Source organism: Nematolebias whitei, chromosome 1 (genome assembly GCF_014905685.2).
Source record: "Nematolebias whitei isolate Nwh7 chromosome 1, NemWhi1, whole genome shotgun sequence".
Taxonomy (NCBI): domain Eukaryota; kingdom Metazoa; phylum Chordata; class Actinopteri; order Cyprinodontiformes; family Rivulidae; genus Nematolebias; species Nematolebias whitei.
The window spans coordinates 59,987,540-60,014,391 of NC_056498.1; the positions used below are offsets into that span (position 1 = coordinate 59,987,540).

At 40.0% G+C, this 26,852-nt stretch overlaps 1 protein-coding gene across 3 annotated transcripts; it reads left to right on the forward strand.

Moving 5' to 3' along the window:
- The first annotated feature begins 761 nt into the window (after positions 1–761).
- LOC119418726 (pleckstrin homology domain-containing family A member 1) lies at positions 762–25,106 on the forward strand. 3 transcript variants are annotated; one of them, XM_037686069.1, is made up of 14 exons: positions 762–895; positions 1,045–1,096; positions 9,053–9,262; positions 10,160–10,216; positions 10,339–10,384; positions 13,929–14,026; positions 14,310–14,441; positions 15,285–15,425; positions 19,023–19,091; positions 19,621–19,685; positions 19,772–19,835; positions 20,017–20,106; positions 21,000–21,073; positions 24,227–24,544. In XM_037686069.1, the coding sequence occupies exons 3-14, from the start codon at positions 9,122–9,124 to the stop codon at positions 24,456–24,458; spliced, it is 1,209 nt and encodes a 402-aa protein (XP_037541997.1). In that variant the 5' UTR covers positions 762–895; positions 1,045–1,096; positions 9,053–9,121; the 3' UTR covers positions 24,459–24,544. The 3 variants fall into 3 exon arrangements, with proteins under 3 accessions (XP_037541997.1, XP_037542002.1, XP_037541991.1); XM_037686074.1 differs by lacking the exons at positions 21,000–21,073; positions 24,227–24,544 and adding exons at positions 23,281–23,355; positions 23,903–24,032; XM_037686063.1 differs by lacking the exon at positions 21,000–21,073 and having other exon boundaries at positions 24,227–25,106.
- Positions 25,107–26,852: the final 1,746 nt, after the last annotated feature.

A 26,852-nucleotide genomic window follows, 5' to 3' on the forward strand; every position in this document is an offset into this window, starting at 1 on the left:
GACGACAATGGACAACAACAATAAACAATTATAAAAAGTCATACTGCAGTTTTTTTTGTTGTTTTTTTTACAAATAGGATGGCTAAAAGAAAAAAGGTAACAAAAAAAAACAGCTAGATTCTAAGGCGAATGTAGAAAACGAAAAACATGAAGTTTATTTCAGCTAAAAATGCACGTACATATTTGCATTGGTGTTTGCTGCAACTATTAACATTAAAAAGAGATTAAAAATAACTATCAAAAATGTAAAATTATTACATTGCACGGATGGCATGTAGGTAAATAAAGTAATGCTTTCTTGACCAAGTTGGCAAAAATCAGTTACTGGAGCGAAATTGCAAAATGTTACAGAGAATGAAAAAAACTATAATTTGTTTCAATTTAGCAACACTAGATGGCGCTAAACCCCCGTTTTAGTGTTAATTTTAAAACGGAGGACAGTATGGTAATATAAAAGACAGACCTCTTACTCCGCTTTTCTTTTCTTTACAAACAATGCGAAATATAGATATTTAAGTAGTAGTTTTGTTTAAAAGTATTAATTGTAAAGGCACAATGACCGGGTAAAAAATACAACTGAATGAGAAACAGAATCCGCACATATTGGTGGTTTATGTGTTCTTGAAATAAGTAAGCAAAATTTGTGAACGGCGGTCAAGCTATGAAAAGCATCGAAGTGACTGAAAAAATCCATCCAGCTAGCTAGCGTTTTCAGTTCATGATTTAGCTTCGGAGTGATCATCTTCACAACAGACGATCTTTGTCGGGTTCGCACTCTGCAGTAGAACGTTAGCAGCTGTGTTCGGTTCCGAATCCGAGATGGACCGAGACGTAGAGGACGAATATTATAACTAAATCGCCGAAGCGTGGCTTTTACAGGAAGGGACACATCGAGGTAAGCTCTTTTTTTTTTTTCAGTTACAGGATAAGTTACCGTGGGACATTTGTTTTGTTTGTCTGTGTTTGGCTTTTGGTGAAGTTTCGACTCGGGGAGTATTTTGCGAACGAAGCTGGCTAATTCCAGTCGCCTGTGTGTGTTTTTAGCCTGGTTTTAACGAAGATGACGAAGCTTGTTTGAAGAAACAGCCAAGTATCGGTAAGTCCGAACAGCTTTAGGGTGTGTCTGTAACCGTATAAAACTGTTGTATTAGTATTTGGCATCGTGCGAGTCAGCTAACAGTTGTGCTAAGCTAATCTGTGCCCTATCGCTCCTGAACAGTGAGCTACTGTTGATAATGCTAACACTAAACGCTAACGTGTTGTAGTTACACATTTCCCAGTGTTAATTGAAGTCTGGCAGTGCATTTTTTTTATTTGGGTAAACATTTGGGGTGGTTGGTTGTGGGCTGTAACTGAGGATCCATTCATCTTTTTGAGCATTATCCTTGGTCCCCAAATACCCACCTTTTCCTATAAAAACCAACTTGTCTAACCTGCTAGCCCTTATATGCCCCATTAAAAACCATGATTAGTCCCACACCTACAGTCTGATCCACACTGACTGAGGCTCCAATTGATTTTGTTCATGTTGTCTTTTCTTTACACCTTTCTTATTTAAAGTTTTAAAAGGCACATTTATCATCACGGACACTATAATGTATTTCTTAGTGATTTGTTTTGTAGTTTATGTTGAACTCAGGCAGCCCCTAAGTTTATAGCGCTTATTCTTCTGTTTCCTAACTGATCTGAGATTTTAAATCTAAAGTACAGGCTCCCTAAGACAAGTTGCTTGTCATGTAACAGTTGACAAAACCTTTCAACAAATGGATAGAATGGGGATATGTTGGCTGTGAAGAAGTCATCTGTCACATGTTGTCATTGTTTGACTGAACTTGAGTGTTTTCTCCGTTTTATCTGATGTCAGTTTTTGATACTGCAACATTAACCATACAAGAAACCCTTTTTTCCCCATTTACCAAGAATAGTTGTACAAAGTAGAAGAACGCTCTGTCACAATTTCGTTCTAGGAAGAAGGGAATAAAAGAAAACCACAATGTGCAGTAGTTTTAAACTGTTGATGAAAAGTATTGTCAGATAAGCTCCCAATGACGAGTTTATTTTTTAAACTATTGCTAAGGGTGAAACTACCGGTATGTTAAATATGATAAGGGGAACGGAACCAGCGTTGTACTAAATGCCAGTCATCTGAAACACAAACAAATGAGAGGAACATTCTTAAGTGATCAATTACTTCTCAGAGTACGTGTTGGAGATGAGTTTCAGCTACTACCACACCTAGTTTGAGCTTTACATCTTAACTGCCAGAGTTAAAATTGTGTTTTTGTGTCTGCTAAAGGCAAGAAACAAGTGAGACGAATGAACAAATATGACTAACCCCAAGACAATTAAATGATCAGATAGTTATGTGCTGTCACTCATGTGGGCACTTTGCTAGTCACCATGTTGATAGGGTTAGGGGCTGACAATCCAAAAATCAGGAAACCCGTATAATGTTGACAGCAACTTTTGACTTGTCAACCGCCAGGATAAGCCTTCGAAAACATCCTAAATCTGATACATTTTGTTAAATAATGTAGAACTACTCAGTTTACGATTTAGAACATCTTTACTGTAGATAACTCAGCTATGTTGTGTGCTAAACCTCCAAACTGTGTTGATGCGTTGCACCGACCAATTATCTAACTCTCAAACTCATTCACTTCATATGGGTCAATCTCATCAGTAGCAATCTTCTGCATGTATATTTCCCTCACACATTGCTCAAGACTATCTATACACCTATGTTTAGTTTGTTTTGAAGCCACTGTGTCTAGTGCTTGGCTTGCCTACCAAGATGGCAGCAATATTGTGTTGCACACATCTGGTTGAGAATTGTGGGAACTACTGTACATGTACATCCTAAACTTGTGAGGTAACTGAAGTTTAGGAGGATTCAGGTTAACGCTGTGTTAATGCTGTTAACCATTTTCTTTTTTTTAAATAAAATCATACATATTTTGAATATTTTTAAACGTGAACAACTTCAAAAATAATTCTAACTCTCTTTTAAAAAGGCTTGTTAAATTAAAATCTTTAGTCGGAATGGTTAAAAACTGCTGACAGTGAAGAATGTTAATCATATCACAATGGCATTTGTTAAGTGGCTGGTACAATTCCAGACACATTTACAACCGTCTTTAAAGTGTAAATACTTTACGGTAAGTTAAGATGACATACAGGTGCTGGTCATAAAATTAGAATATCATGAAAAAGTTGATTTATTTCAGTAATTCCGTTCAAAAAGTGAAACATGCGAGATGCTGGCCGATATCTTTAACTACTCACTTACCCTGCAACAGTTCCCACTTGCCTGAAGACCGCAACTATCATCCCAGTCCCAAAGAGCTCTACAGTGACTGGTCTGAATGACTACCGGCCAGTAGCCCTCGTCCTGATAGTCGCGTAATGCTTCGAAAAACTGATCATGACCCACATCAAAACAACAATCAACATCAACAGGACCCTCACCAGTACGCATACCACAAGAATCGATCTACAGAAGATGCTTTCTCCTCTGTGGTCCACACTGTTCTCACCCACCTGGAGCAGAAGGACTCCTACGTCTGTATGCTCTTGGTGGACTTCACGTCTGCCTTCAACACCATGATCCCCCAAACCCTGATCGACAAACTATTCACACTAGGATTAAGCTCCTCCATTTGCAACTAGGTCCTAGACTCCTTAACAGACAAACCGCAGTCAGTGAGGATCCACAACATCTCTTCCTCCACCATAACCCTCAGCACTGGCTTCCCTCAGGGCTGTGTGTTGAGCCCTCTTCTGTTCACTCTGCTCATATGACTGTGCACCTACCCATCCAGGCTGTCACATTACAAAGTTTGCAGATGATACAGTGGTGGTGGGATGCATCACAAACAACGAGTCCAGCTACAGGCAGGAAGTGGAACACGTGGAGAGCTGGTGCAAAGAGAATAACCTTCACATCAATGTGAAAAAGACGAAGGAGATGATCGTGGACTTCAGAAGGAACAAACACACCTCCCCCCCCGAACATAAGAGGATCTGTGGTGGAAATGGTCTCCAGCTACAAGTACTTGGGTGTGCACCTGAATAACAACTTCAGTTGGGGCAACAACACCACCAGCCTGATCAAGAAAGCTCATCAGAGACTACTTCCTCAGGCAGCTGAGACAAGCTAGATTGAGAAGCTCAGTCCTCACCTCCTTCTACAGGTGTGCAGTGGAGAGCATCCTGTGCTCCAGCATCAACGTGTGGCATGGAGGCTGCACAGCTGCAGAAAGAAAGGCTTTGCAGAGAGTGGTGAAGGCTGCACAGAAGTCTGTTGGAGTCAGCCCCCACCCCCCCACCATCAGACATCTGCTCCTCCAGATGCAGGAAGAGGGCCACCTGCATCATGAAGGACCCCACTCACCCAGCACATACACTTTTTGCACCGCTCCCCTCAGGAAGGAGGTTAAGGAACATGAAGTGTAGAACCACTAGACTGAGAAACAGCTTCTACCCTGAGGCTGTTAGACTCACAAATCTCTAACCAGAATAATCACTGTGAAAAATCACATCATGTTGCTGCTGATCTGTTTTCGTGTTCATGTTGCTGTATTTTTCCTGCTCATCTGCTCACACACTCATGTTTGTGCTGCTGTTCAGCGTATTGTTTTTATGTTATTTTATTAGTGCTTATCATATTTTTTGTTTTTCTTAGGTCATATCTTAGATCTTATTACTGTTGTTCTTTTGTATTTTATTGTTAGCTGTAACTGGGACCCTGTGTACACAATTTCGTTCCACCACATGTACCACATGTGGTGTGAATGACAAATAAAAAAAAACTGACTGACAATATTCATTCATTACACAGAAACTCTTTCAAATGTTTATTTATTTTAATGTTGATGATTATAACTGACAACTAATGAAAATTCCAAACTTAGTATCTCAGAAAATTATATTATTTATGACCAATAAAAATAAAAAAAAAGATTTTTAGAAATGTTGGCCAACTGAAAAGTTTGAACTTTTAAAAGTATGAGCATGTACAGCACTCATTACTTAACTGAGGCTCCTTTTGCCTGGATTACTGCAGCAATGTGGCATGGCATGGAGTCTATTAGTCTGTGACACTGCTTATGTATTATGAGAGCCCAGGTTGCTCTGACAGTGGCCTTCAGCTTTTTGAATTGTTGGGTCTGGCATATCGCATCTTCCTCTTCACAATACCCAATAGATTTTCTATGGGGTTAAGGTCAGGCGAGTTTGCTGGCTAATTAAGAACAGGGATACCATGGTCCTTAAACCAGAAACTAGTAGCTTTGGCACTGTGCCTCAGTGCCAAGTCCTGTTGGAAAATGAAATCTGCATCTCCATAAAGTTGGTAAGCAGCAGGAAGCATGAAGTGCTCTAAAACATCCTGGTAGATGGCTGTGTTGACCTTGGACCTCAAAAAACGCAGTGGACCAACACCAGCAGATGACATGGCACCCCAAACCATCACTGACTGTGGAAACTTGACACTGGACCTCAAGCAACGTGGATTCTGTGCCTCCTCTCTTCCTCCAGACTCTGGGACCTTGATTTCCGAAGGAAATGCGAAATTTACTTTCATCAAAGAACATAACTTTGGACCACTCAGCAGCAGTCCAGTCCTATTTGTCTTGAGCCCAGGTGTCTTGAGCTTCTGGCACTGTTTCTTGTTCAAGAGTAGCTTGACACAAGGAATGTGACAGCTGAAACCCATGTCTTGCATACGTCTGTGCGTGGTGGTTCTTGAAGCACTGACGCCAGCTACAGTTCCCTCTGTGAATATCCCCCCACATTTTGGAATGGGTTTTGTTTCTCATTTCTCTAGGGTGCGGTTATTCCTATTGCTTCTATACTTTTTTTCATCCACACCTTTTCGTTCCCTTAGCCTCTCTATTAATGTGCTTGGACACAGAGCTCTGTGAACAGGCAGCCTCTTTAGCAATGGCATTTTTGTCTCTTGCCCTCCTTTTGCAAGGTGTCAATGGTTGTCTTTTGGACAACAGTCAAGTCAGCAGTCTTCCCCATGATTGTGTAGCCTACAGAACTAGACTGAGAGACCATTAAAAGGCCTTTGCCGGTATTTTGAGTTAATTAGTTGATTTAGAGTGTGGCACCAGGTGTCTTGAATATTGAACCTGTTCACAACATTCTAATTTTCTGAGATACTGATTTTGGGGTTTTCATTAGTTGTCAGTTATGATCATCAACATTAAAAGAAATAAACATTTGAAATATATCATTCTGTGTGTGATGATCGAATATAATATACATGTTTCACTTTTTGAATGGAATTACTAAAATAAATCAACTTTTTCATGATATTCTAATTTTATGACCAGCACCTGTAAAGTTAAACTAGAACTGGGCTTCCTGGATAAATATTCGAAGGAGGAAAAAGGTTGGTAAATCACAAACAACTCTGTCAAGAAATAAGGTAGACGATAAACTTTAACGTTGTTTTCGTTAAAATGAGAATATCTGATTGTATATCAGGCTAAGAGTTTGACTTATTGCTATTTTTTTTCTACTTGAACATCATAAGCAGAAATTAAATTTCTGTTTGTGTAGAAATGTGTTTTCAAGAAAAACGTTTTAATTGTCCGCAGTTACGGAGCAAAGAGTCAGAATTGGAAACACCGTATGTTTGTGCGTGCATGCATGTTGTATGCATGACAACTTGAAACAAGTGAACTGCAGACATCTTTTTTTTTTTTTTTTTTTGGTTGTGTGTGGCTACATACAGATGTAAGGAAGGTTCCTTTCAAAAATTGGTTTGCCATATCAAAACCCAAGTTAGCTGATGTTATAAATGTCTGTCCGTGTTGTGAGCATAACTTGAAAAATAAATGAGAAGTACCATCTTCAATTTTGGTGTGTGGCATGGGTAAAATAGAACAAGTACGCAAACAAAGATTGGATTTACTATTACTACAAACAGAAATCACTTATGTCAACCTCTGCTTTTGTTTAGCTGCAAAAACAGCCACATTTACTGAAAATTAGAGCCTGACTGATATGGAAATTTTGTCTTATCACTGATAACGATATTGAGAGGGTAAGGTGGCTGCTGAAAACTGATATAATGGCTGAAAAAATTGAGCTTCATCCACTTCTAAGAATCCAAGAAAACAGCCTGGGCTCCTTATCCAACAAACTGTCCAAATCTGTTGCAGTGTCTACTTGGAGAAATAGGCTACATATATACTTGGAGCACACTCGTCTAGCTGTCAAAATGCAGTGCAATAGTGCAAGCAAGAAAAGACCATTTCAAATAACACAAAAAATAGGAATGTTAAAGTCGGTAGGTCCAACAGTGATTTATGTTAACGGGTGTGTATTCTGACCTAAAAATGTGTTCCTATGCAATTAAATCACCATGACCTTGATGACTGAGAATCTGCACAGTCATCTTATGCAGTTGCTTTGAAATGTTTTTTATTTATTCATAGGAAGAAGGAATTGTTTGTAATGAAAATGTGTTTTAGTATTTAAGTGAGCAATAAATATGAGATTTAAGTTAGACGTGCACCGATAAATCGGCCCCAATTTCCTTAATTTTGGGAAATGGGAAATCGGCCGATACTTGCATGAGAAACCGATTTTACAGATGTTTTTTTGTTTTGTTTTAACAACAATTGTCTAAACGTCATTTATATTTCAGAGCATTACCTCATGGCCAGATAAAACAAATTGGTATTGTTTCCAAGATATTGTTCAAGGGTATGTTTTTTCAATAAAATAAGATTGGAAAATTCAAGGTGCATTGTGACCTTGTAACACTTGACAGTGTCGTTTACAAAACAAAGTCGGTATCGGCCAAAATTGGAATCGGCAGGTCAGACTTTTTAGAAATCGTTGATCGGCCAGAAAACTGCAATTGGTGCACCCCTAATGTAATTATTTGTAAGAATACTGGTTTGTCTCTTCACTTTAAAATCAGTCGTATGCCTGTTTCAGTTTTATTCAGTTTTCCCTACCTTAAATATCATCACTAAAATGCACGCTTGTAGCTAACTCGTGCACTTCATTTGCAGGATCACTAAACTCCACTGGTTGGTCTCGCTTATGACAATCGTTGTTTGTGCGGTGCTGAGCTAGTTGCCGCTGAGTGCTGCCTCTTTCCTCATGCCTGCGTGTCAAATGGGACATCTCGGGTACATGCAGACCAGGCACTAGACTGAGATGCTCGCAACACAGTCTGCACAAAACAACCAGGCCTTTTGTCCTTTCCTTTGCCTCCTGGTCACCCACACAGCCCTCGTAATGTCGTGGAGAAAGAGCGTCTTTCTTTGCTTTCCACCGACTCATCTCAGTCCCGTTTTTTTGTGTTCTGTTGGAGAAGCCTTAACAGGCTGTTGCAATGATGTGCTTCCAGTAACTATTCACCCACACAAGCTCCGACATTGAGATTTAATCATTTACACACAAAGGCACCTTTAATCATTTACTTTTTATTGAATAGCACGAGGCAGTATATCTCAGGGATGTGTCTAATTCAGGTTAAATACTACACATTCTGTCCTTCACCGATCCTTTAGTTGTGTCAAACATGGCTGAATGCGGCTGTGTCCTTTCTATTTTTTTTGACGATGCTTAAAGCGAGTGCTCAGTTGCAGGTGGGAGGAGACAGAAGGGGCTGGACAGAGGCTTGCCAAATCAGATGAGTGAGCAGTCAGGAGGAGGAAACTCAGAAAGTGAAAAAGGAGATGTGGGGGTGGGGGAGAGAAAGCAAAGGGGTTGGAGGATGTAGACGAGAGAGTGTGTTGAGTATGTGTTTCAGACAGGGGAAAAAGCGACTCGAGGAGAGAGGGTGGGTGAGGCTGGTATAAAAGGATAAAGACAGGGCTGTGGTTTGTGTCACGTGATCTGCTCGCTGACTAGCCTGGTGAGCTCCAGGTGGCAGCGAGACCACAGACTGTGCATGCAGGGGGAAGGAGAGAGCAAAGCTAACCACGAAAAGACAACTGAAATCCCTCGTTTCCTTTTTCCCGCCCCACACATTTCTTTTTCTTCTTGTTTCTCTCTGCGTCCTGAAGGGAATTCCTCCCAGAACCGCTCGCCCAGGCTACTCCGTCTCCCCTCCTGGCCTCAGCAGGCCAGGGAATGTCCGAGTGGCAAGATGCCTTATGTGGACCGACAGAACCGCATCTGTGGCTTTCTGGACATTGAGGAGAATGAGAGCAGCGGCAAGTTCCTGCGTCGTTACTTCATACTGGACACCCAGCAGGGAAGCTTGGTGTGGTTCATGGACAACCCACAGGTAATTACACAGAACTGTGTTAGCTTAGCTTCTAGCTTTGTTTCTTAGAAGAGATAAGAAAAATTGCACAGGCAAATGTTTAACCAGGGGATGTAAAATCGGAGAACTTCAACCAACTACACATCATATATCATGCTTGAGAGATGATCAGTTCTTATGCAAACACAGGCATCTTCTTGGTAAGCACGCTCCATTCATTGAGCACACAGTTCAGTACACTCAAAATGTTTCCAATGCCAGGCAGCCCCATGAGGATAGGAGAAGTTGTAATTATGTAATTCTAGCTGACAGAATTGGGAAGCACATATTTTAGGCACAAGTGTCTAAGGAAAGTGGTGTGTCTGTTTTAGCTGCTGGCAGACACCGCTGTAAATCATTTAAAATGGGGCTGGTTGTATTTTAAGTTTAAACCTGAGATTTGCCTTTTTGTTTTAATTGTCTAAATTAGTCCACAACTTTAGCAGCAGTGTTTCAGACTAAAAGTGTTGCCACAGTCTGCTCTGTGTTCTTTCAATATTCTTTTTTTGTTTGTGTGTAAATCTTGGTTTAATTTTTTTTTTCTCCATGCTGGTTTTAAGATGCTTTTACATGAACGGTTTATAAATAATGTATTACAGGAAAAAACTTAAATAATTAAGTCCCTCTCTTTTTATAAATTGAAAAAGATAAAATTTTAATTATGTTAAATCGAGGTCTCCAAGTTTGAAAAATACAACTAGGCTCTGATATTAACTAATGAATTCGGCCAAGTTGCACTTTATAATACTGTCGCGCTTTGCTGAACATTTCTTCACCTGATGACATTGTTTTACACAAGCTTCAACTATTAAAAACGTTGATCCTTCAATTTTAATGCATATATGTTTTTTTACTATTATTTTGACCAATTTTCCATAGAACTTGCCTGTTGGTACAGACAGTGTTGGCTCGCTCAAGCTCGCTCACATCTCTAAGGTAAGCAGAAATGCCACCGCAGCATTTTTTGAGGCTACTGTAATATGACTGTATAGAAATTGTTTAATTATTTATAATTTAGTTAGACAAGGAAGATAACTTTGGGATTAATCCACCTTTAGGTCAGCGATGCCACTAAGCTAAGACCAAAAGCCGAGTTCTGCTTTGGTAAGTAAGCACTTAACAGCCTAATCTTGCTATCATTCAATAAAATGTAAACTTATTTCATCTGCTGACATTATGATGATGAAACGGCTTGCTCAAAAATGTTAATGAATAAGCTTGTCAAACTTCACTAAGTGAACGAAACGAAAGAACGTTTACTGTTTTCCCCTGTTTAATTTGGCCTAACACTGCTCCCTACATTGGCAGCCTCATTAGTTACTGTGTTTTAGTCAACACAAAGATGCAGGAAGCTGCAGCAGTTAGTGATCTGGGTTTATGTTTGACCAGTTTACCTTTCAGTGGTTGTTAGTATAGTTAGGATTTATAGTGTAGTGGTTGAGTTGACATTTAACATAATTTCTGACGGTTTATTGTCCTCTGTCGCGGAGTAAAAAAGGGGAATTGGAAATACCCTCCATTTGTTTGTTAGTTTGTCATGCGAGTTAATAACTTGAGAAATAAGTGAGATACCGACTTCCATTTTGATGTGTGTCTGCTTCTAGGCGTAAGAAATGTTGCTGTCAAAAACTGGCTTGCCACGTCTAAATCCAAGATGGCAGCTTCCATATATATGTAGACCTTGCTAGCTGGCTAACTTGAACAAATAAGCAATGTGCACAAATCCATCCATTATCTTCTGCTTGTTCTGAAGTCTGGTCGCGACTTGAGCAGGGAGGACAGACATCTTTACACAGCCACCTCTTCCAGCTCTTCTGGGAGGATTCCAAGGCATTCCCAGGCCAACTGAGAGACAAAGTCTCTCTAGCATGTCTTGAGTACCCCGGGCTCTCCTCCCAGTCGGACATGCCTGAAGTACCTCCCTAGGGGAGGCGCCCAGGGAGCATCCATATCAGATGCCCGAACCACCTCAACTGGCTCCTCTCAATGTGGAGGAGCAGCGGTTCTACTCTGAGTCTCTTCCAGATAACTGAACTTTTCACCCCATCTCTAAAGGGGAGTCCAGCCACCCTGCGGAGGAAACTCATTTCAACAACCTGTATCCACGATCTTGTTCTTTCGGTCACTACCCCAGAGTTCGTGACCATAGATGAGGGTAGGAACATAGGCCAACTGGTAAACACAGAGCTTTGCCTTATGGCTCAGCTCCCTCTTCACCACAAAGGACCAGCGCCAAGTTTGCAATACTTCAGATGCTGCACCAATCGCTGTCAATCTCATGCTCCAATCTTCCCTCATTCATGAACAAAACTCCGAGATAGTTGCACTCCTTCACTTGAGGCAGAACCTCACCCTCGACCCAAAGAGAGCAATCCAGCCTTCATCGGCCATCCCCTGGCTCCATCATTGTGCCTAGTGGTGGATAAAATCGGTCCCCACGCTCACCAGGATTTGCAATCTGCACCTCTTTGGATGTGAAAAATATAAAAAATATAAAATTAAAAAACACCTACCTCTGCTCTTATGCACAATGTAACTCCTACCCACTTCAGTATTTTAACACTAAAAACATTAAGGTTCACTTGAGACCAAACTTTTAAGCATTTTCTGTCTGGACTTTTCAACTTTTGACACCCTTTTGCAACATTTTTTTTCCTTGTAGATAAAGCATTTAAAATATGTTGCCTCAAAGTCTTCTTGTAGGCAACTGGAATCTCAAATTGTTACATTACAAAATAAACAAATAAAAATCAGAATATGGCATAAACTTACCAAAACCCTACCTGTCTGCATTGTTCTGCTTTTTGAGAATGCATGGGCCTTAAAAGCCAAGTTGAGTTTAATTTAGACTAAAATGTGGATGTTGTATCACTTTTAGGGTTTTTCCAAGATTGAACATTGACATTTTTAGTAATCTTTAGGATTTCCATGCAAAAGGAGATAATTACAGATCAACACTAATTGAAAAGACCAATTCTTAGAGATGTTTCTTTTAAGTATTTGAGGAAAAACTGCATCCTTTAAATAAAATTGACCCAAGTAAATGTGTTCTTATTATACTTTTGATTAAATGATTTCATTTTACGTCTAGTTTACACTGAAAGCAAACTATTTTTCATTGGCTCGGACATCCTCTGTTTTTAGATTTAATTCATGCCAGAGACATAAGGTTTCTTTAAATCACTCGTCATCCCATCCCATGGGGGCTAGCTTTCAACAAAGAAATACATGTGTCTCCATCTGTCCTTGACTTGACACTCCTTTGTGGGCAAGATGAAAGTGAAAAGTATTTCATAAATAAGAACCATCATTGGGTTATTTAGGAATAAACTCCCATCCTTGTTATTGTTTACGAACGTCTCGCCGCTCCTTACATCAGATTCAGGCACAGGAAATACTAGTATGACCAGAAGTTGACTGTGTGCGTGTGTACATATTGTGCGGCTATGTGTACACCACTGTTGAGGTTTCAACAGGATGCCGGCATCCTAATCGGAACCTGATTCCTAGATGTATGAAGTTATTTTTAAACTGTGCACCATATGTTGTACTGATATCCACAAATCCTGCCCCTCCCTCCTTTATGCCTTGAGCAATTCAAGAAGAAATATAGAGGTATTCAAAAAAAAACTCTGTGGCTGTCACGTTTACAGATTTATTTTAAAGTAAGAAAACTATTTCCTTCTGTAGTTTGTTTTGTTCCAGAACTGATATCCTTTGTATTGTGGGAGGTATAAGTAGTGCATGTATAGCTTTAATGCCTGGCAGCGTTTTCCATTAAAGTCTTGTTGATGGCCCTTCTCCCAGATTTGTTATCCCAGTGCTCAAGAGTCCACTGCACTTGGTCAACACATTTGTAGAAAGTTAAAACTGTTAAAATATCTTATGCTGGTCATCTAAATAAGACTGATTTATTTAGTGGGATTGGGGGACAGAGAGGTTTTATATGGTCTTAAAGCTGGATGAAGCACGCAGAACTAGAATGAATATGAGACAATGTTTGCCTTGTGCCTTTTACAGCTTGCCCTTGACAGTTATACCAGCTCAGCTTTAATGTAATTTATTACCATAGTGTCAGAATGAAACAGACGACACAAGGAGGCTTTGAACAGCAGAACTTAGGGATTCATGACAAAGAACTGCAGACGGATCTGTTTCTAAATCCTGGATACCCAAAGAGTTTAGTGAATAAAAATGTGTTTAGCTCATGTTTACCAAGGAACCAAATTTGCTTGCATATTTAGTGTTTGCTGGTTGTATTAGATGAACGAAGGAGCTCAATCTAGCTTAGTCATCACTGTGTTCACGTGGTGAAACAATGCTGCTGTACTGAGTGGGGAAACTTCTGTGCCTCAGCTGAATTTTCTTTCCAGAAAAGCCTGTCTCTGTCTGCACTCCGACGCTCATCGTTATACAAGAAAGGTCAAAATAACAGTTCAGCTCTTCATATTTATTGCAAGTTCCAAATAATGGACAAGAAATTCTTGAAAACGTCATTAACTCACCCGAGACCTTTCAGGCATGTAGTGTGAATTTGATATAGTGCATCAAATCGATGGTATAATAATTTGTCTGACTGCAGCAGGAGAGGGACGCCTGAAGTAAAATTCACTCTGTCTAATGTCCCAACTGTTTTATGGTCTGTTAGTCATCAATGCTAAGATGAGGAAGTACTTCCTGCAGGCCAATGACCAGCAGGACTTGGTGGACTGGGTCACCGCTCTCAATAAAGCCACCAAGATCACTGTGAGTCAAACACACGCATGACATGCCAGCTCTTCCTGATTGACTGTGTGGATCATTTCTTTCTGGCTCTTTCTCCCCCCCCCCCCCCCCTCTTTTGTTTAAACTGAATAAGAGGACTTTCAAGGTATTAGATGTAAGTCAAAGCATGACTAACAGGATGCTGCATTGTTGTGCTGAGGTTTAGGATGAAGAGCGTGTCCATTGTTCTCCATGAAGACTTAACCATGCAAAGAGGAAATGGATGTTACAGAGTAGTGTTTGTCTTTTCTTTTCCCTCTCTTAGGTGCCAAAATTGTCTGACAACCAGCAGAACTCCGAAAACCAGAAGGTTTTGCCTGACGTTGTAGGAGCCAAGAAACAAGTTTCCTACAAAACAGAAATAATTGGAGGAGTGCCCATTGTTACCCAAACACAAGTAAACATTTCTCTAAACACGGGCATGGGATTTTATGAAAGATTCAGGCTTTAGGTTCAAACAAGCCTGACCAACCGCAGCTTACAAATATGATCTAATCCAGCTTATTTTAATGTTTCTATAAATAACATGCGCCATTACTTCTGCTTATTTGCAGTAAAAACACAAGCTGGGAACCAAAGTCCATGCTCAATGGACTTTGGACAAGCTGGGGAGGCTTCCCTTCAAAAAAAAAAGACTGTTGGCCAGCACCACATGTCTACTACCTGTTCACTATTCAATATTAGGCTTGTTGCTTGTTGTTTATTATTTTGAGAAGCAAGTTTTTATTGCTTTACGAATCTTTATTTCATCTGCTCATATAACTTTCAAACTGTTAGTTTATATGTAAAAAAAAAAGTAAGTTATTTTATTTATTGCAGAGTTGTTCATTTGGCAAAAATACCCCAAAAGAAGTTGATTCCAATTTCTTAAATGGGACTTGTGAACAACAAAAACAAAACAAAGGCAACATCTTTAGGATGGCTTTTAGTTTTTTCAGATAAAACACAGCAGGAAGGTCTAGAGAGCTCAATTCTTTGTAGAACCGTTCTGTTTCTTGGAGATGATCTCTAGTTAGCAGAACAGATGGGTTCTTTTTGGTTTTGTGGCATTTTTGGCGTTAGCTTTTGTTTAACTTAAAACATTCAAACCAAATGCAGCAATGCCATACATCTAGCTCAGGTTTTCAAATTCCATCTTTTTTAGATTGCATCAAAAAACATTTTGTCCGAATGTAGAAATTTTTTTTTTTTTCTTTAGTCGAGCTTTAAATGCAGTACCTTTCTTAATTTTATCTTTCAGCATGAAGGTGGTGACTCTGCTAACAAACTGGAGCGTGAGGCCATGCAACGCTCCCACAACCAGCTGCCGTATTTTCTGAGCAGGCCAGCTCAGGAGAACACGATCATCAAGTCAGGCTACTGTGTCAAGCAAGGAGCTGTGGTATGCCACTCTTGTATAAAGAAGAATTATAGTAGTCCTTTTTTTTTTTTGGGGGCCCCCCCCCCCCCCCGCGCCAATAAGTGAAAACCCGCGAAGTAGGAACGCTATACTTATTTTAGTATTTATATATATTTTAAGGCTTTAGAAACCCTTCTCACACTCTTGCAGTGTTCTAAACTCTTGAACTTACGTAATCTTAACAATATGTATGTACTGTACACTAGCTACGTACTACAAACAAAACCACACAGTGGTCCCGATCAAGTCCAAATCCAGATAAAAAAACGTCCCGGTGAGCTTCGCAGAAAACACCGGGCTGGCAAGCAGCACTCGGATTGACCAGTGAGGCTGGAAGTCCGGCTCTGGTCCAACTCTCAGTTGGTTCCGTACGGCTCTCTGCATCCACTGAGCACTGAAGTCACTATGAATAAGGACTAAACTTTTTTGGATCGGATCAAAACTTTCCCTCCATTTCAGCAGAAAGCCATCGGCTGGTGTCACTGTTGGGGCTTCTGGGAAATGTAGTCCTTTTGAGTGGTGATACAGTGTAAGCTTATTGAGAAAAAAACTACAAAATGACAATGCATATCCAAAGTATTATTTTATCTTTTCGTTAACTTTTTTACTGTATCATGATTACATCACGTGAGTAATAAAGTTGACAATCGTGTGTCATGTACAATCTTACTTTGAAAAACCGTGAAAGAGCGAGTCCACAAAAGTCGAACCACGAAGTAGCAAGGGACTACTATAGTCTCAAAATTATTCAAAAATGCATAAAGTTTTTCAAAATGTACACATGTCAAACTGCATAAGTAGAAATATACTACTTGTACAAATTGTCAAATGTAGATGAATCCGGATCCATAGATGTGATGCTGCATTCCAGACTGGTGAAAAGCTCAAACATCTTGGTCTTACCAGATTTACCGGTTTATTGGAAAAAAACGTATTTCTGATGTGGCCCAGTAGGTCATAACCCCCTTTAATAACACATGTTCAGTTGCGTTCGAAATAGTAGCAGTCCAATTAGACTAACCAGATCCATCACTGTTTTTGTATAAATCATATTACCAGTACCACAAGGCAAATAATTTACTAATAGGTGTAGTAGAGTCGTAGAAAACCAAAAATACCAACATTCATATTGTGCATGTTCCTGAGTCTGTGTAATTGAACGATTGAAATAGGCATTTTCCAAATAATAGAAGTGTGGAGTTCAATTTCTGAGGTCATTTTTTCTGTGAAGAAACAGGTGTCAGTCAGGTGGCCCTTATTTAAGGATGAAGCCAGCACTGAACATGTATTTCTCTGAAAATCTGACAAAAATGCGTTGTTCCAGGCTTTGTTCTGAAGAGCAACGTACTTTGATTAAAACGTTGATTGGAGAGGGGAAAACGTATAAAGAAGTGCAGAAAACCATAGACTGCTTGGCTAAAATGATGTCCAGTGCTTTAAAATGGAAAGCAAAACCAGAGAGACGTGGAAGAAAATGAAAGATTACTATTCAATTAGATCGAAGAATAGCCAGAATGGCAAAGATGCAGCCAATGATCAGCTCCAGGGTGAACTAAGAAGGTCTGAAGTTAACAGTGAGTACTGTGAGAAAACGCCTGTGTGAAGCTAAGCTATTGTTAAGAAGCCCCTGCAAAGTCCTGCTGTTAAAAAAAAGACATTCTAAAGAGGATGCAGTTTGCCAAAGAACAACACATCAACTGGCCTAAAAAGAAATTGAGAAACATTTTATGGTCTGATGAAAGTAAGGTTGTTCTTTTTGGGTCCAAGGGCTGCAGATAGTTTGTAAGACGACCCCCAAACCCTGTATTCAAGCTACAGTGCACTCTGAAGACAAGCATGGTGGTTCAAGCATAATGTCATGGGGATGTTTCTCTTATTGTGGTGTCGGGCCTATTTTTCCACATACAAGGGGTCAGGATCAGTTTGCATATATCAAAATACTTGAAGAGATCATGTTACCTTATGCTGAACAGGAAATGCCCTTCAAATGGGTGTTTGAACAAGACAACCCCAAACATACCAGTAAGCAAGCAGCCTCTTGGTTCCAGACCAACAAAATCAAAGTTATGGAGTGGCCAGCCCAACCAGTCTTTAATTTGATTGAAAACTTGTGAGGCGACATCAAAAATGCTGTTTCTGAGGCCAAATCCGGAAATGTAGAGGAGTTGTGGAATGTTGTCGAATCATCCTGGGCTGGAATATCTGTGCACAGCTGCCAGAAGTTGGTTTACTCTATGCAACACAGATGTGAAGCGCTTCTCAGAAACTGGTTATGCAGCTAAATTTAGTTTAGTGATCAACAACAAGGGGCAGCACGGTGGCGCAACTGGTAGAGCTGCTGCCTCTCAGCGAGCAGGTCCCTGGTTCAAACCCTGGTCCAGGGGCCTTTCTGGGTGGAGTTTGCATGTTCTCTCTGTGCATGCGTGGGTTTTCTCCGGGTACTCCGGTTTCCTCCCACAGACCAAAAACATGCATGTTAGGCTGATTGGTAACTCTAAATTGTCCCTAGGTGAGAGAAAGTGAATGGTTGTTTGTCTCGTTTGTCTCTATGTGTCCCTGTGATGGACTTGCGACCCGTCCAGGGTGTACCCCGCCCCTCGCACAGTGATTGCTGGACATGGGCACCGGCGACCCCCGTGACCCAAAATGGAAGAAGTGGGTAAAGATAATGGATGGATCAACAGCAATGATAAATTCCAAAGATTGTTCAGTTTAAACAGTGAATATGAGTTTGTAAAGCAAAATGCAGACACTGATTTTAAACGGCCCATTCATTTTCTGTAAAGTGATTTTAAAAAGTAATTTTTTTTGTCATAGTTTGATTTAGAATATAATATACAGTGTTCCCATTGCATGGATATCAACTATTCTAAGCATTTTCAGCTACATTTGTAAACATTGCTATTATTTCAAACACAGCTGTATGCAAGACACTGAACACCTCATTGCCTCTGATGTGTCCCATCACTGTATGAATGTGATAAAGCACCAATTAGTCTTTGTACAGATACAGTAGAGTGCTGTATGAATGGGTAAATGAGGGCACATATTGTGTTGTAAAGAGCTTTGAGTATCTTGATTAAGATAGAAAGGCGCTATATAAGTACAGTCCATTTACATTGACAGTACAGGATTCCAAAAAGTTTAACTTTGTGGACTTTAGAGCTGAAATAAACAAAATGAGCAATTCTTCTTCGCGTTTGACACCTTCTGTGTGTAGCATATTTGTACTTGAAGTTTGAAATGTGAGCATTTAAAAAAACTACGTATTTGTGAATTTTGTGGTACACTTTCAAATCTTGTAGGCTTTTTTTTGGACGATTTTTGAGACCAATTTATCTTCACGCTCCTGCTGCTTATTTTCTGTTAGGCTGCATGGATTTCATTTGGTCTGCTAGTATTGTTAAGTTTTTTTTAATTTGTTGGTCAACAGTCTTTGTGAAAAATCATCCTTGTTCAGTTTAGTAACACATGTAAAACTAAAAATGTCTTCATTAATAACACAACCGTTATGTTTCCTAATTTCTCTAAAAGCCACACCAAATATAGATTTGAACATCTTGTCTCCTTTTCCCACAGATGAGGAACTGGAAACGCCGATATTTCCTCTTGGAAGAAAATGCTTTGAGTTACTTCAAGTCAGATTTGGTAATTAACTTTAATTACGTAATATGAAGAGTTTCAGGAATGTTTTTATGCATGATATATGTGGAAATATAAGCTTAAAAGCTTACAGTCTTCGATGAAGTAACATGGTTCAACGAGACGAGCTTCAGCTTGTTTTATTCACAGACTGGAATTCATTGCCTGCACTTCACACGTTCAGTCATGCCTTGATAACCTGGCCTTTCTTACACCCACACACACGCAACACACACTTTTCTGAGGACAACCCGTACATCCCATACCCTGTCCTTGTCAGGATCTGCCCCTATTTGACAAGTTTGTCTGTGTATTTGGCCATCAACAGTCCTGAAGGTCGCAGACACTCTGTCCGCTCAACAAAAACATTACAAGTGTCTGTTTTTTTTAGTTGGATGTTTGTAGGCTGCTACTTCCAGGAACATTCATGATATTCTGGCTGTGAACAGAATCAAACTCAGGCTTTTTGTTTTGTAGTTTACATACAGATAAGATATTTGGCTTTTGCTTTGAACAGTGTTGTTCTTGCTGTTAGGAGAAAGAGCCTTTGAGGATGATCCCACTAAAAGAAGTTCACAAAGTCCAGGAGTGCAAACAGAGGTATTTAGCATGCTCTGACATTTTCTGATAAGACCAAGTTCTAGATCAAATAAATATGATTCAACTTGTTTTTGTCTTTGTTGTAGTGACATCATGATGAGAGATAATCTGTTTGAAGTTGTCACCACATCAAGGACGTTTTATATCCAGGTATGCTGATTTTGATCACTCAATGTAGTTCATTCACGTTCTCACTGGAGCTCTTACTGATGATATCAAATGGCCAAATTTCTTATTCATTCAGGTTATATCGTTCTGATTTCTACACCTGATAGATTTCATTTTCCAAACTTTCATTCTTCCTGTTGATTTTCTTTTCTGCTTCTGTTAGGCGGACAGTCCAGAGGAGATGCACAGCTGGATCAAGGCTGTCTCAGGGGCCATTGTAGCTCAGAGGGGGCCTGGGAGATCAGCAGCTACAGTATGTATTGCACACATTATCACATCTCAAATTAGATTTAATTCTGACTGGAGTCAGAAATTTTGGAGGATATTGCTTAAACTAGAACTTGAAATTTACAGCGACATCTAGTGGTGAGAAGAGACAACTTTGTTTGTTTCCACAAAGCCCCACAGCTCTGGTGAGGTCTTTTTGACATCACTTCTTAGAGTTTTAGCTACATGTCATTTGTGGATTTGTCCCCAATTGTCAATTTTGTAACTATATGGAAGTGAATTTCTAAAATCCAAAAATAAGAGATAAAGATAAAGTTTGTGCTATGTCTCACTTACACCAGTTATTCAAAGCCAAAATGAAGCTGTGGGGAATGGGGCTCCTGGCAGCATAATTTACCTATTAAACTGCTCACTATTAGGTAATTTAATAAACTTATTTTACAGCGCGCACTTTGAGCTTGTCATAACGTATTCTTAATTTTCTGGATTTCTGTTTTATCACAATTTAAACAAATAGTAATAAGACAAGCAACAGACTGTGTGTCATTAAATGAATGGGAAGCTGGTAGAAGGAGAATAAGACAGGTCCTCAGGTTGATACAAACCACTTGGAACTATCCGAGTTTTGATGTCGGGAGACGACGTGCAGAAAAAAAGCATGAACCTGGCAGGTGATGACACGAACCACCTTCTAATCAGATGAAACTCAAGCCTCTGCCTCAGTCGTGGTTAGTCTGGACTCAGTCTTCTTAAAATTTTCTGTCTTGCCTCGTCTTCTTTTCTCTTGCTTATTCTTCTAGATCTCTCTAGCCTCTTGTTCCCACTGTTCTTAGTTTGTCCCATTCTCTCCACTGCCTCCTCTCCTGGTGGGAAAACAGCCCTTCTGCTCTAACCCTGCTTTGCACTGTGTTGTTGCAGATGCGGCAGGCCAGACGGCTGTCGAACCCTTGTATACAGAGGTATACGTCCCGAATTGGGGAGTGCAGCAGCACGTACGTCAGCTCGTCTGAATCCCCTTTAAAGGCTCTTAAGTTCACCTTTTCAGTACCTTCTTTTCCTCTCACTGGCTGGCCCTTTTGGTTTTAGATATTAGCCGTTTTCACACACGAACACCGGATATGTTCCGGCGAATGTGCAGACATGCGCTTTTACCTCTTCAGAGTGGGAGCTTTTCTGCTGTAGAAGTGCTTGTACAGCATGAAATGTGAGGAAGGTGTGGAGGAGGAACGCTTGTTTAAAGTGCAAAAGAGGCAGGACATGATCCAACAAAATGTCGCTAAAGCTTTTTTATAAGGAAAGCAGATGAGATCTAACGAGGTCTTTCACTGTGTCCACAATAATAGAAGACAGAGGTTATCAAGATAAAAATAAGCTCACCCACTCAATCTTTTGGAAAATTAGAAAATATATTTGCACATTTATTCAACCACTGCTGTATAAATATTGTTCTTAATGGTTGGAAGAAAGATGTCTGCAAAGAAGTCCAAACAAATACTGCAGGTATTTGCATACTGTTCCAAAACATCTCTAGAACATTTTAATGCTGCTCTGCACGTGTGAAAACGGCTATTATGAGAAAATCAGACTTTAATTCCCATCTGATGTTCTCCATTTTTATTTTTTTATGCTAAGTAGCAACCACATCCCAAATATGGCTGCAATAACTCGGCAGGCCCTCCTCTCTTCACGCCCCCATTCTTACTGCTTTTCTTATTGACCTCCTTCCTCCTTTGCTTTTAATTTGCTAAACTGTAACATAAAGTTCATCTGTGCTTAAAACTGCTGCAGTCAGGATGTCTTCTGTGAACAGGTTTTATGAATCGACAACATCAGGCGGACATTATAATTTCTGCATGCACAACAGAAACATTATCGAACATGACTAATGGAACGACACTGATAAAATATGATGTACAGTAGTCTCTCGCTACTTTGCGGTTGGTTTATCGTGGACTCGCTCTATCGCGGTTTTTCAAAATAAGATTGGACATGACACACAATTGACTGATTGATGGATGAACCGCATGATCGGCATGAAGTTTTTATTTAAAATAAATATTTTTTTATTATTTAGCACCTGCTGCAGAAAAAGCTTCCTCCTGCACCTTTATGCAGCCCTTACTGCCGCAGGATGAACTTCCTGCTGCAGTTGATCAGCTGTTCTCTGTGCAGAGTGGAGAAGTGGGCGTGGCCAAGCACACTTGCAGGAGGCTGAGAGCAGAGGAGGCAGGGAGCTGAAATTATGACATTCTGTGCTCTTAGTGCATTTGGAATATTGCAATAGTGTGGGAAGGGTTTAAAATGCCTTTATTTATATATAGATATAGATAGATAGATATATGTATAGATTTAGAGATATAGATATAGATGGATAGATAGATGGATATAGATAGATGGATATATATATATATATATAGATAGATAGATATAGATAGATAGATGGCTATAGATATATATATATAGATAGATATCTATATCCATCTATCTATATCTATGGATGGATGGATGGATAGATAAAATAAACTACTACTTACTACTTGTACTACTATTCCTACTTTGTGGTTTTTCACTTATCACGGGTCTGCAGAGTACGGATCCCCGCGATAAACGAGGGACTACTGTACTGAGCACGCAGTGTGTAAACTTCTTGTTGTGCCTGTCAGCATCACTCCAAGAGTAGTCCTCTTATATAGTGTATAAAAACAGTACACACTCGAAAATCCTTCAGAGTAAAAAAAAAATGTTTTTTTTTTCATCTTAAATAATGTTTTGTTTTGTTTTTTATTCAGCTGCACCACCCCTGGGATCAACCCTGTCGCACTTAAGGGATTAAATATTGCAGATAAATATTCTTTTTTATATAAATCTTATTTTTTGTGAGGGGAGCAGTAAGTAAAAGTAAAATATCAATATATATTTTTCTGACATCATCATGCAGCATTAGTTTGGAATCTTGAAGCTTTGAGTCTCTTTTGCATCTGATCCACTCCAGTTAAGCTTTCCTCTTTAAAACGCTGAAATACTGTTTTTATTTTTCTCTCACGCTGTTTTAACAGTTTTACCGATTAATGATGTTTATAGATGTGCAGTTCGTTACAGATGTGTACCCACTGCCTGCCCTCCAGCTCGTCTTCTTTCAACTGTGTCGTTATTGCTGTCATTCACACCTTCTCCCTTTCATGCCCTGTTTTCTCTGCAGTCTGCTGCAGCTGTGTACCTGTCTTAGATGTGTGACTTCCTGCTTGTCTCTTCTGTTCCCTCCTGTCCGCTGCCTGTATGTTTCCTTTATTTACATGACAAGTTAACTGTTTCCATGTTAATGTTCTATAACTTTGTCTGAAGCTATAAACTTGATAAATGTTATTTATAAATATTGATTAGCATGAGAGCGTTTGTGTTTCTAAGAGCTAATTCAGCATGCAGAGGACTTTATCTGTTAAACAACTGCAGTGGTTGTCCAGGTTTACAGTGTGTTCATGTGAGAATCTTCATTAATCCCTCTGAAATGTTTGAGCCTAACTTTGAACTTTCGGCTTCAGCGTAAGGCATCGACTAATAAACTTGCAGTGCTTTGGCATCTGCAAGTTGAATTTTACAAGCCTTAAGCGATCACTAAGTGAAAAGGAGTCGTACGAGTCTGCTGTGCAGAGTCGAACATTATGCTTTAGGATGATTTGGAACAGTGACAGATGCCTGCACTGCAGTCTTGCAATGATGTTTATCCACCATGTTTGTCTTAACTCTTCACCAACTGTTCAGTGGCTGCTGTGTTCATGCTTTCTATTGTTTTGTCTCTTTTCTTGCATCTGTTTATTTTTCAGAGATTGAAATCTGATTTTGAAAAGCTGTGAAATAATAACCAGCCACTGCTCCCAAAGGCTTGAACTTTCATTGCAACTTATCTAGACTCCAACTAAAACCTGCTGACACTATTCCTGCTACCTCTTCTACTACCACCATCTTCACTCTCAATGCCATGATCTTCAGCTTCTACAACCTTCGAGCTGAATCAGGCTCCACGCGCTGGTGCTAATTCTAACCTTTTTGATTAAACATATCAGGATTTGATTTTCCCCACTAACGGCGTCCCCCCCCACCCGGCTGATTGTTAACCTCTCTGTGTCCTCCCGCTGTCTCCGCTGCAGGAACACGGCAGCCGCTCCACGTTTTACCGCAGCCCAGCAGGTCCCCCCGTCCCTCGCTCGCCCATATCCGCAGTGCCACCGTGCTACCCAGAGTGGGGAGATTCTGTCACGTGCGGCGCACGCCCGCAGCCTGGCGTGGGACAGCGAGCACTTCATGAGCCTGCTGCCACGCCCCATTCACAGCCACACGCCAGCACGCCTGTCCCTGCAGGAGACACACCTAGCAAAGTGAGCACCCAGCTACCCGCAACCACCAACGCCAACTCCGAGGAGTCACCGTGGCGACGTCGGAGCAGCTTCGAGCCCCGCAGGCCTGAAACCCCCTTTGGAATAGATGATGCTGATCTGCCAGTGAGCGAGGTCTGACCCACTTTACTGGACTTCAAGGCCGCATCTGTTGATGGATGCTGACTGGGAACTAATGGATAAACAGGAAACTGTTTATTAAACAGCAGTTTCACAAACTCATCCTCTGAGCTCTTGCATCTGAACAAGGGTCTGAATTGCACTTGTGTGCCAAAGGCAACAGAGTCCTCTCCGAAACCCCTCGGCCTGCCCGCTGAACCACTTACAAAGGCACAGGTACTCCTAGACGTTAAAACAAACAGCAGATTTTACTTGTTCTGAATCAAATTCAGCAGCAGAGCTTTGTTTTAACATGCGGGCACAATGACTTTTGTAAACCACTTTGCGCCAAAAAAAATAAAGAAGCTTGTAGGAATGCAACTTTTTTCCTAATTTCTGAAAGGAGTGTTTCAACTTCGGACGGGCTTGTCGGCACCGCTTACATCAACAATGTTAGGTTCTCTGCTCCGTTCACACTCATTACAGCAACACTGGACGAAACAGACTAAATGTTTTACAGCTCAACTTTGGATAGGCACCTCTAACCTCTTTGTTTTCAATTATCAGTGTGGGGGGTGGGGGGGTCCTTTTAGTTCACAGAATAAACTATAATTAACCACACATTAAACCTACCACGAGCAGATTTTGTAATTTAGAGAACTGCAGGCGGTGGAGTCGGCTATCCGTTTCATGTCTTGAGAAAATAAAGATTCTGTACGAAAGCCAAGATTAGTCACTTAAGTTGCATGCTAATATTTTAATAATTCTTCCGGTGGTCTTTGTGTTTTGTTTTTATTTGCAGATGTCCTGGTTGTTGTGAGGTTGCAGACTAGAGAACAGATTTAGTTTTTAAATGCTTTTAGACCTGTCCCGTTCCTGTTTTCTTGTCTCTGTATTGCCAGTGTAATTCTAGGCAGCTGCCTCATGGTGTTATTTAAAAATGTCTCACTGTAATCCTGCTAAATGATGTACACTAATCTTTTTTTTTTTTTAATTAAGTCTGATAGAGCCAAGCTATTTCACTCCCGTTTCTGTCTGATGTAACTGATATGAATTGTTTCTATTTATTAAGTGGATGACTTGAATGAAATAAACACTGAAAATGTGCTCAGGTTGTGGTTGTTTTTTAAGTTTATGCGGAGCATGAGAGATTTCCAAAGAAAATAATTCAGAGTAGCTTTCACACTTTTCTCTCTCAGCAGTAACTGCTCACATCGTCCTCTGCCCTCTTGTGGAGAGTGAAAAACCTTCACTCACTCGTCCACATGGCTCCGTTGGCCACTTGTTGGGTGTTTATTTCTTAAAAACAATTTGTGAAAATCACCAGAAAGTGCATCAAAGCTACACCACAGTTGTGCATCACGGCAAACATTTTGTCAGTAAAATCACCTAAGATGCAGCTTGAGACCAAATTTTAGACACAACAGTTCAATTAAACAGGAGACTTTGTTTATAGCAATTACAAAATCAATCATGACTCAAATTCAATTATTCATTTCAAAGGCTTAAAACGGCTTAAATGATAAATGTTTACATCCAGCAAGTAAAATACTCAGTTCTTCACTTATAAATTTGTCAAAATGGAAAAAATTGACTAAAAAGATTATTGCTGCATGATACTGGAAGTAAATTGTAGGTTTTGAGAATATAATTTTAATATACAACCACAACAGTAATGAATATCTATTTAGCAAAGTGTGATTGAAAATAAGACCATCACAATAACGGATGTAGATGGATGATAATGTATACTTTATTGTCCCCAAGGGGAAAATTGTTTTGAACATTGTGCGCTAAACAAAGCTTCTTCCACAATTAAATATACTACAAACAATAAAACCATGTGAACACCACAGTAAAATAATAAAACACCTATTGCTCAATAAAAACAATTCAATAAAACCACATATTGCACATTCCAGCAAGTAAACGAAACGGCAAATCAGGCCAGAGCATCAGCACCATGACAAAAGACTATGACAACTTTATTTAACTGACTGGTGTAGGGACAAATTAATTTTTAAATACGTGCAGGGATTCGCCGGATGTGCACATGCACTTCGTTTCAAACTGATCATTTAGTGCAAGGGTCTGCAACATGTGGCTCTGGGGCCACATGCGGCTCTTTAGTCTCTCGTCTGGCCCTTTGAAGCTTTGACCAAAACTTAACATGATATTTAATTTTACTGATTATTTTTGTACCCACAACCGAGGAAGTGGTGGCGCAGAGGTTAGAGAGGTGGGCCTGTCATGGGAAGATCGCTGGTTCAACTCCTGGTAC